General features: G+C 47.7%; 1 protein-coding gene across 3 annotated transcripts in view; it reads right to left on the bottom strand.

Annotated features, from left to right (window-relative positions):
* UBN1 (ubinuclein 1) overlaps window positions 1-11,126 on the bottom strand; it is a 31,164-nt gene extending 20,038 nt beyond the window's left edge. For 2 of the 3 annotated variants that reach the window (XM_044302531.1, XM_044302528.1), the window contains exons 1-8: window positions 10,938-11,126; window positions 6,389-6,710; window positions 6,221-6,310; window positions 4,770-4,862; window positions 3,189-3,323; window positions 2,352-2,437; window positions 1,693-2,101; window positions 445-515 (exon numbers count right to left, since the gene is read on the bottom strand). In XM_044302531.1, the coding sequence (XP_044158466.1) occupies window positions 445-515; window positions 1,693-2,101; window positions 2,352-2,437; window positions 3,189-3,323; window positions 4,770-4,862; window positions 6,221-6,310; window positions 6,389-6,607 (1,103 nt within the window). In that variant the 5' untranslated portion in view covers window positions 6,608-6,710; window positions 10,938-11,126. Of the gene's footprint in view, window positions 1-444; window positions 516-1,692; window positions 2,102-2,351; window positions 2,438-3,188; window positions 3,324-4,769; window positions 4,863-6,220; window positions 6,311-6,388; window positions 6,711-8,639; window positions 9,257-10,937 lie in introns of those variants that run through there. The other variant, XM_044302530.1, reaches the window with a different exon arrangement.
* Window positions 11,127-11,234: the final 108 nt, after the last annotated feature.

Genomic DNA, 11,234 nt, shown 5'->3' on the forward strand with positions numbered 1-11,234 from the left:
TGCAGGGAGTGCAACAGGTAACATTAGGGAGAGTGCAGGAGGTGCAATAGGTAACATTAGGGAGAGTGCAGGGGGTGCAATAGGTAACATTAGGGAGAGTGCAGGGGGTGCAATAGGTAACATTAGGGAGAGTGCAGGGGGTGCAATAGGTAACATTAGGGAGAGTGCAGGGGGTGCAATAGGTAACATTAGGGAGAGTGCAGGGGGTGCATACACCTCAGTTATAGAGTGTAACAGGAGAGGAACGTGTATAGGCAGAAGAGCTCCAGTCCGAGGGCTCTACGAATATCTCAGTCACTCCTCTCTGGCTTGAATCACCCAGCTGATCATAGATCTAGCACTCTGCTCATGAAACAGGAGGTGCAGGCTGAACAGGCCTATGCATGGGAATATTTACATATGAAATTTGGATTGGAGGAAATACAGTCCACACATTGTACTCACTCTAGAAGAGCAGCGTTCATTTGTGGCGAAAACAGTTTTATCTTCTTGTCGCCATCAGGAAGCTGGACCCACTGAAATATGAGAAGAGCAATAATAACATGAAGGGGCGCCCACATGCTGAGGTCTGTCTACATCTGAGGAAAGTGGCAGCGAAGTGGACGAGAACAAATCTCATCCAAATTCTGCAGGAAGTTTTCATACAAAATCTCACCAGTGGTGTGCACACTGCAATTAACCCTTTCCCTACATGTACCATGGAAGGCTGGTCTTTAGGGATAACGCCAATCGCAGACACTTAACCCCTCAGATGCAGTGGTCAAAAGTGACCATGGCACCTGAGAGCTGAAAACCCAGAAGTGCTGCTCTTCAGGATCTGTAATAGCTCCCCCACATGCAGATCGGGGGAGCCGTTCAATTGCTGTGAAAGGCCTGGGCCGGCTGGAGACTATTGGGCCTTTCACAGGTATATTCCAATGTAAGAAATGGTAATCTAATGATTGCATATTGTAAGGCCCTTGGGGGGGGCCTTACAACAAACTAAAAAAGTGTTCTAAAATATATTAAAAAATAAATAAAAATAATTATATATATATATATATATATATATATATATATATATATATATATATATATTATATATATATATATATATATATATTTCAAATCACCCATTTCCCAGAATAAAAATAATCCCAAAAATTTACATCATAGGCATCGTGGTGTCCAAAAAACACAGAAGCTATAAAAATATTTATTCCATTTGTCAGAGTAAAGGGAAAAAAATAAATAAATGAAAAAGGCTGAATCGCCATTTCTTCATCTTCACCTCCCCCCAAAAAAAAAAAAAATTACCCTCACACAGCTCTGTAGATGGAAATATTAAAAAGTTATGGAAGTTAGAATTTGGCAAGAAAAAAAACAACATTTTTTTACAATATTTTTAACTTTTTTTCAGTATCAAAACACACACGTGTGATTTTACGGGTCAGTTTTACCACTTAGGAAATACCATAAAACTGTGGCGGAATTGTGTTTTTTTCCCCCAATTCGGAATTTTTTTCCAGCTTCCCACTACATTGCATGCAATATATATAGATATACACACACACACACACACACACACACACATACAGTTCAATTGGGGGGCAGAATCTGCAACTGGTGCAGATAATTCCACAGGAAGATCCTCACGTTTTGGCGCCGATTTTTGGAGGTGGCCTCCAGATCGATCTTAGGGTCGTCATTTACCTTTGCCAGCTCCTTAATCTTCTTTTCAATTGCAGGAGGCAGCCCCTCGAGGACAGACGGGGGCTTCTTAAACTCCTCCTTGACCACTTCCCCTGGCGGGCTACCGCTTCTTTTTTCAGGAGTCGGGTCCGGGCTTTCCAGCTTCTTCTCTGCGAAGGCATTGGCCGCTTGGAGAAGCCTGCTTTCAGGCACCATGGTGGACAGCAGGGGATCCGGCGCCGGCTCAGCCTCTCGTGGGGGTGGCGGGGGGAGGCTCGGGGACGTCTTGGGTGCATCGGTGGTAGCGGTGACCATGGGCGTCCACGTCTCAAAAGCTTTCTTATCCCTTTCAAATCTTGCCAGCATCTCCTGGAGATTGGTCATCAGCTTTTTCTTCTTCTTCTCCTTGGTGCCATTCAGAGCTGTGAACCTAAGGGAGGAGACAAGTAAGATGGCGGCAGGACTCTATGGCAGGGATCAGCAACCTTCGGCACTCCAGCTGTTGTGAAACTACAACTCCCAGCAGACATACGTACTCAACTGTTCTTGTAACTCCCATATAAGTGAAAGGAGGATTATGGGAGTTGTAGTTTCAGAACAGCTGGAGTGGCGGCGGTTCCTGATCCCTGAGGTTGTGACAAGATCATTTTTACACGGTGTCACCACATTGGACATCTTACCCGGGTTTCGAGCATTTGCTTTTCTTGCTCTTCTTTTCTTCTTCTCGTTTCCTCTTCTTCACTTTGTCTCCTCGCTCCTTCATTTTCTGCCAGGAGGAAAGAACATGGGGGGTTAGGGCCCTGTTACAACGAGCATTGAGGATATGTTTAGAAGAAGTGCAGAGGATTAATGATTGTTATTACGATCGTTCATCCCCCTAACACTTTGCGTCTCGTCAGCAGTTTGCACAGGACGCTGGGCTGCCCACATACGAAAAAATTTGGGAGCCGCATGAAAGATGCTATTACCCAACAAACTAGTTCTTGCTCATTTGTTGGGCGATCAGCCGCGCCAATTACCAGGGACCGAACGTACAAACATTTTCCCCCCCCAATGATTGGCCCGATCCTTGGGCGGTATGAAAGGGACCTTGGACTTCTAGTGTCGGTGCATGGCTCTTAAAGGGGCTCTCCGAGACCAGAAACTAGTTTTCATACACCGGCGCTACGGTTCTAGCTGCGAGCTCTCCTCTGGTCCCCACAGGACTGGAAGGGTCACGTGCTGTCTACATGAACATCAAGCAATGGCCTCAGCGGTGACACGTGTAGGCCCGCCACGTCACCATCGATTGACCGGCAGTAGAGACATGGCACGTCACACTTCCGGTCCAGCAGAGAGGACTAGGGAGCTCAGTGCTCGACTGACAGGTGGGCTTTTAGCCTCAGGACCTTGCCCAGCATTAAAAAGGGTTCCTGGCCTCAGAGAACCCCATTAATAAATCTGATGCCTCTTTGGCAGTGACTGAAAGGGTGTAGATCTGCGGCAGATTCTAACGGATAGACTATGACGAGGTTTACCTTGGGAGATTTCTTCTTCTTCTCTCGGACAGATTCGTCTTCAGATTCGGACGCTTGTCTGAACTGCAACGTTCCCGTGTTGATATAAAATCCTCCATACTTTGTGGTCAGGGAGGCTGGAACAAGCTCATCGTACTGAGGAGAGATGGGAATCGGGTAAAGAGGGGAGCATCCAAAATCTGCCGCGGACCCGACACTTGCTGACGGAGCAGACAGAAAGCTCATTGGCTATACTGCGGCTTACATCCAGCTATGTACGGGGGGCACAGTAAACATATATTGATACGTTAAAGGGGTCGTCTCGCTTCAACAAGTGCCATTTATCATGTAGAGAAAGTTAATACTAATGTATTGTGATTCTCCATATTGCCTCCTTTGCTGGCTTGATTTATTTTTCCATCACATTATACTCTGCTGGTTTCCATGGTTACGACCACCCTGCAAATCCATCAGTGGTGGTCGTGCTTGCACACTATAGGAAAAAGTGCTGGCCAGGGCCGTGGGAGCTCACATAGGCTGGTGCTTTTTCCAACAGTGTGCAAGCACGACCACCGCTGATGGATTGCAGGGTGGTCGTAACAACGGAAACGAGCAGTGATGGAAAAATGAATCCGGATCGCACTTGTGCATTGCATCTCTCTTCATTCTCTATGGGATTGCTGGAGTACAGCGCTCAGCTACATGAGCCGCAGTCTCACATCCTCGCTATCGCTCCATTCTCAGACTCCTGCTTTTGCCCCCCACCCTTCATTTCCTGTTTGCTCTCAAGTTGTAGGACTATTGGGTTCACCGCCACCCCCTGCTGGCTCAGTATCTGCATAAAGCATTGTGGGAGATTTCTCAGATTACAGCACAATGTCTGGTGTACATGATCAGACCAAGGCTGTTTTTTTTGCCCCCAGACACTGAACAAACAGGGGATGCTGGGAGATTTCAGCTCCGCTTTCTGCAGAAATGTGACCTTGTCAGGAATGTCCTATGGTCCGTATTCTGCCTGTATCGGTAACGTTGCCGTCCTCCTTGTCCATTCATTTTAAACCTATTTTTTTTATCACAAATATATAATATCCTCTTGAAATCTCCGGAGACAAATTAGGATTCCGGAGTAATTATAGGCTCTCCAATCCCACGGGATACAATGGAGAGCACTGCTCAGGGAGCAGCAGGATAACTGCGCAGGTGTTCAGTGAACCTCAGGGGGAATCGAGATTCTGTGCAGCAAACAGGCAACTAGCGAATGATGTGTGACCGCAGATTGGAAGCTGCCGCCATATAGTGCCCTGTGCAGCCGTCCATACAGGGGATCCCTGCGACACCCAGACCGCTCACAGACTTTCATCTTTGCTTTAGGGCTCATGCACATGAATGTATATTTTTTCCCGTGTCTGATCCGTTTTTTGCAGCCCGTATGCAGAACCATTCACTTCAATGGGGCAGGAAAAAAAAAAACGGAAATGACTGTGTGCATTCCGTTTCCGTATGTCCGTTCAACAAAAAAAATAGAACATGTCCTATTATTGTCCGCATTACGGACACGGATAGGACTGTTCTATTAGGGGCCAGCTGTTCTGTACAACTTACCGCCTCCGAGTTGTCGATGAATGAGTCGGACTCGTCGTAACCGTAGCCCATGTCAACGAGATCCTGCACGCGGTCCCTGCGCCGTTTCTTTCCCTATAGAAATAGGAGAGCTTAAAGGGGAGATCCGGGAACAAACGCATGGCTGCTTTCTTCCGCGTACGGCACCGTGCTTCTCCGCGGGTTATGTACGTAATGGGGAGGATCTGCAGTACCACACACAGACTGCGGACAGGTGTGGGGCTGTTTCTGATAGAAAGCAGCCATGTTTTTCTAATCCTGGATGACCGCTTTGAAGGTCTATGACCAACTGCACATGTGCTGGGAACACGTACATGCAGCTAGGGATAGGCATTATTAAAGGGATACGTATGGTCTATCCTCAGGATAAATCACCAATGTCACATCGTTGGGAGTCGGACTCGCGGTATCCCCGCCGATCGGCTATTTGAAGAGGCCGCGGTGCTCAGGCCAGTAACATCACAGTCGCATGGTCTGGGTGCATTCTAAGCGACTGGGCCTGGCTTGCAATATAAAGCATGGCCGCTATACAAACATGGCGAAGAAGGCCGCAGCACTCAACAGAGCACCACAGCCTCTTCAAACAGCAGAGGGGCGCAGGGGGTCGGACCCCCACGGATCTGATACTGATGAGATAGACTATCAATATCAAAACCCTGCACAACCCCTTTAAACAATCTTGATTATATCCAAGGGTTTAATACAACCTGCTACCCCATGATGTGCTTAATGGAGGGTCATGTGACCAGTCTCGTCCCCCATTTACTTACACTGGGACGTACTGCGCATGCTCGGTGCAAGTGAATGGAGCGCTGGGGAGGAGGTAAGTGGACCTGTGTCGATGGTTTAATAAGACCTATGACTTAGCTGCATGTATGTGCCGTTCCAAGTACTAGACAGTGGCCTGTCCCTTTAAAAGGGCTGTGTCATCCTGGAAATTGGGGTCACCGCGCCTGCGCCGAATGCGGAACGGCACAAGATTTCACCAGGGCACAGGGCTGGCAGACAGAGGCTAATTAGCATATTATAAAAAAGTTAGATTTCTGCCGTAACGGGGGCGTAGATAAAAGTAGGAATAGGCTAGATAGGTTTAGCTGACATTAGCACATCGCTGTCAGCTAGCTTAATAGGGTTAAATCTGGTGACAGAAACCCTTTAAGCGCGGCCACCACTCCATTCGCTTACAGAAAAATCGGTCAGAGGTTGGACCCGCACCTATCAGACATTGGGGCATCTCCTAGCCAAATGCGACGCCCCCCCCATGTCCAAGATGGGAATACCCCTTTAAATAAGGTTTACCAGCAGTGATGGACCCCTCAGAAGTGGGCGGAGCCAACAGGGATCGGCTCTGCTAGCAGCGCTGCCCACATCGGCCGGACCCCCACTTACCGGTGAGCGATCGGAGTGTGAAGTGCGGAATAATAGTCACTTACGTATTTCTCCTCAAACTTCTTGGATAAGGCCTCCACTTCCTTCCTCGCGGCGTCCTCGCTGCTGAAGGGATCCAACGGCTTCTTATCGAGCTGAAATTGAAGAAGACGTAAGGAAAGTGATGAGCGACATCCTGGGGCCCCAGAAGACGCCCGTCTGCCGCCGCTCACCTTCTCCGCTCGCTTCTCGTTTCTCTGTAACTTCCGCATCAGTTCTGGATAGAAGAACTCGGGGCATTTCTTCTGATCCGGCTCGAAAAGCGTCAGAGCAATGCGAACGGTGGCGGCCACCGACGTCTCCGAGTCCGGCTCCTCCATGCGAGGCTTCTTGGGAGATGGCGGCTGCAGACGTGGGACACTGGAGAGCTGGACCCTCCGGGGCTCGGCCATGGTCTCCCCCAAAATCAGGAACAAGGGCTCAGCTCCTCTATCCGATGGCTTGGGTGTACGGGGCCGGAGGTTTCTGCTCTTGTCTCATCACTGTGGGCGGACCCTGTAAGGAAAGAATCACAGCGATAGATTAGAAGGAAACCCACCTGCTGCTCGGTGCCTCCTCCATGATTTACACTGCAGCACTGCCTATTCAGACTGTGTATTAAAAAAAAACATCCACACACTGAAGGCCTATATCAGGACAGGAGAGAGCTTTCTGTTGCAGATCTGTCCAGACTGGATACAACTGTAGCGAACGCTCAGCTGTGAGACATATTATGGATTTTGCAATAATATTTGAAAGAGTGGGCACTCTAATATCTGGATCACAGAGTAGGCAATGCGACAGTATTTAATTAACAGTAATTTATTTAAGTAACAACCAAAACAGATCAAATCCTATTAAAACACGATGTATCTATAAAATTAATAAAAGGGTAAATATACTTAATAAAATATACTATGGTATGTCCACTGGTAATACTATAAAATGGCCTGAATATACTGGCCAAGGCTCATGGATATGGCAGCCGTAAGTTCTGATTATGTACAGACAATGTTATCAAGTATATTTATTCTCTGGAAGAACAATCTAATTAAGACTCCACATTATCAAATAAAATGTGAAAATATGAAATTAAAGGGAGTCTGTCAGCAGATTTACCCCTTTTTAACAGTTGCCATTATGCTGTAGCCGCAAAACAGACGATTAACACAGTACCTTGATACGCTTTGGTGGACTTTTAAATCTGCCAAAAACGAACTTTGATGAGGGCTCGCAAGTGCCCAGGGCGGAGTCCACCGGGTTGGAGCCCAGGCAGCTCTGCCTCTTCGGCTCTTATCCCCGCCCAGCCTCCTCCTCTGCTCGCCTATCTGTTGTCTCTCCCCCTCAGCGAGATCCCGCGCCGATGCGATAACTTCCTTGGCCGGGGCATGCGCACTGCGATGCCCATTGCTGACACGGCATCGCAGTAGCTTATGCGCATGCCCCGACCAAGGAAGTCATCGCGTCGGCGCGGGATCTCGCTGAGGGGGAGAGACAACAGATAGGCGAGCAGAGGAGGAGGCTGGGCGGGGATAAGAGCCGAAGAGGCAGAGCTGCCTGGGCTCCAACCCGGTGGACTCCGCCCTGGGCACTTGCGAGCCCTCATCAAAGTTCGTTTTTGGCAGATTTAAAAGTCCACCAAAGCGTATCAAGGTACTGTGTTAATCATCTGTTTTGCGGCTACAGCATAATGGCAACTGTTAAAAAGGGGTAAATCTGCTGACAGACTCCCTTTAAGTGACCAGTGCATAAAATATAAAAGAACCAAATTTAAGTGATAGAACATATAATGTTAAATTAAAGGGAACCTGTCACCAGGATTTTGTGTATAGAGCTGAGGACATGGGTTGCTAGATGGCCGCTAGCACATCCGCAATACCCAGTCCCCATAGCTCTGTGTGCTTTTATTGTGTCAAAAAATCGATTTGATACATATGCAAATTAACCTGAGATGAGTCCTGTACGTGAGATGAGTCAGGGACAGGACTCATCTCAGGTTAATTTGCATATGTATCAAATAGATTTTTTGACACAATAAAAGCACACAGAGCTATGGGGACTGGGTATTACGGATGTGCTAGCAGCCATCTAGAAACCCATGTCCTCAGCTCTATACACAAAATCCAGGTGACAGGTTCCCTTTAAGTGCAATATACTATAGGTGTTCAAATGGTTGCAATAATAAGCAACTGTGCAAAAATATCTGTGGAGATTTATCCTCAAGCTCAATCTTTCTAGATGTAAGAGAAAAGTTCCTGAGGATCGGCTTATTATTCCAGCATATAGTCCGAAATGTATACTCTGTTGTGCAATGTATCAGTCCGGTAAATCTCTGGTTAGTACCGCTATAGAGCACAGCAGCGATAGTTGATTATTTCAGCAGTGAAGCTATTGAGCGATATTGTATGCGCATATAATCAGTTGATTAGTTATTTTGTTACTCACATGCGGGCTTTCTGCCGTCTTCACCGTGGCGTCCCACGTGGTGGAGATTCTGGGTAAATTGTATCACTGGGCCGCAGATAGCATACGGCCTGGCTGTTTTAAATGCAGGTTCCTCTGGTATATTACCGTGTTTTACCAGGTCCGGCTGTGAGTAACAATGCTGGTGGTATTCGTTCAACTCCGCTGCAGGTTCACCTAGGTGTCCTTAATTGGGATACGTGCTCCACCTCTCTTTTAGTGCGGTCACGTACATAGGTGTCTGCTCGATGTCCATAAAGCTTTTTTTAAATCCTAGAAAGCGCTTTCTTCTGTCCAATATCAAATGGCAAACTGTTGCGGTTTATAGTCAGGTCCAATTGGTCCACGCCAGACGCGTTTCGAAGGATATCCACCTTCTTCCTCAGTGGCTCTGTTGGATCTGACTAGTTTGCCTTCTTTTTATTCATTGTGGCTGACAAGGAATGTTCCATAGAAAACCTGGAGAGGATCAGGGGAATCTGAATGTCTCAGATCCAAATAATCATCAGATGCGGTATTAATGCGATTTATATGCGGTTTTTTGTATGTTCTTGCGTTTTCTTATCCAATAGAGGCTGAAGTTCTTCTCAGCCATTATCCATACTTAGTTTTATGCATAATTAGTTGCATTGTCCTTTTATATTAGTATAAATGCGTAAATTTACTACAGTATGGAATTACATAGAAGAGAACTATAGAATCCTATTATCACTTATTCTAATTATGATTCTAATCATACATTGCCTACTCTGTGATCCAGATATTAGAGTGCCCAAACTTTCAAATATTATTGCTTCATTTCTGGTGATCGGGGTACGACATCAGGGTGGAGCACCTTGCCAGCTGGAATCAGGGGTGAGCCGACCTGTACTACAATTTTATATGATGGATTTTGGCCTCTTATGTACACACAACTGTCCTCATTCACTGACAGCAACCAGAGATTTCAAGACGGAATGGTTTAAAACTTAAAACATATTAGAAACTTGCAGAATTTTTCTTTATAGGGAAGCAACTACCACCTACTGACTGGAGGGGCGATAACTGGGAAATCGGGGGCGGGGCGATCACTGGGACCCCCGGCCTCTGTCCGAACGGGGGACGTCGAGCACGGAAGGAAGGGGCCTATCAGAGCATCTAATACTGGGGGATCACAAGAGAACAGTGTGAATCATTAGAGATTCAAGTCAGGGGATCTAGTATAGAGGATCTAGGAACATATGTCTCAGGGGATCTAGTATAGAGGATCTACGGTAGGAACATATGTGTCAGGGGGATCTAGTATAGAGGATCAAGGAACATATGTGTGTCAGGGGGATCTACTATAGGGGATCTAGGAACATATATGTGTCAGGGGATCTAGTATAGGGGATCTAGTAACATATGTGTCAGGGGATCTAGTATAGAGGATCTACGGTAGGAACATATGTGTCAGGGGGATCTAGTATAGAGGATCAAGGAACATATGTGTGTCAGGGGATCTACTATAGGGGATCTAGGAACATATGTGTCAGGGGATCTGGGAATGTTTGTGTAAGGAATCTAGTATAGAGGACCTAGAAACATGTGTGTCAGGGGATCTAGTATTAGAAATTCTAGGAACATTTCCACAAGGGATCTACTATTAGAGGATCTAGGAATGTTTGAGTCAGAGGATCTAGTATCAAGGATCTTGGAAGGACTGTGTCAGGGGATCTAATGTTAAACATTTTGGAAGAATTCTATCACCCAGATTAGATCATGTCAGTGGATCAGATATCCAGCATCCCAGAAGCATTGTGTCAAGGGATCCAGGAAGGATGGTGATCTAGAATCAAGGATCTTGGAAGGACTGTGTCAGGGGGATCTAGTATGGGGGAAGCACCGAGTGCAGGGATCGAGCCCCTGGAAGGATTATGTCAGGGGATCTAGTATGGGGGAAGCACCGAGTGCAGGGATCGAGCCCCTGTTAGGACTGGCAGTCACAGGGGTCCCCGCCTTTGTGTGTCACTGATAACGATGGCGCCCAGCCCTCAGGCTGCACATCGGGGACTGATAGGACGCACTACCGCCGTCCCCTCTGCACAAGGCCCAACCGCTCCCTGAGCTCCTCCGCCTTATATACTCGGGTCGCTCCATTATCAGGGGCATAGGGGGAGAGGAATAGCCCACATGTGCACACACAGGAGTTGACCTAAGTACCCGGAAGTGCTCGGGTCAGTAAAGCCAAGTGACTGACTGGCCCCCCGGCCGGCTTCTACCGCTTCCCGGTCAACTCACCGCGATGCTCTTCAGACTTACCGAGGTCCGCGGGCCAGTCACGTGTCCCGGTGAAACGGCAGATCGGGCCCCCCCTCACTCCTCCCCTTTTGTACGTCACGTGACGACACCATCCAGGACGACGAGAAAAACAACAACAACCGCTGACAGCCGCACGCTGCCCCACGTGACACCGCCCAGCCAATGATCGTCCCGAGGAGTCACGTGGCCGCGCTTTGTTCTCTGACGGGACCTTGCAGCCAGTGAGTTGTCTTCCCGCCTTTTCCTATTGGTGGAGCCCGTAGAGTGGAGGAAGCCGTGGATTGGTTCTCGGCGCCC

The sequence above is a fragment of the Bufo gargarizans genome, chromosome 8, assembly GCF_014858855.1.
Source record: "Bufo gargarizans isolate SCDJY-AF-19 chromosome 8, ASM1485885v1, whole genome shotgun sequence".
NCBI classification, from domain to species: domain Eukaryota; kingdom Metazoa; phylum Chordata; class Amphibia; order Anura; family Bufonidae; genus Bufo; species Bufo gargarizans.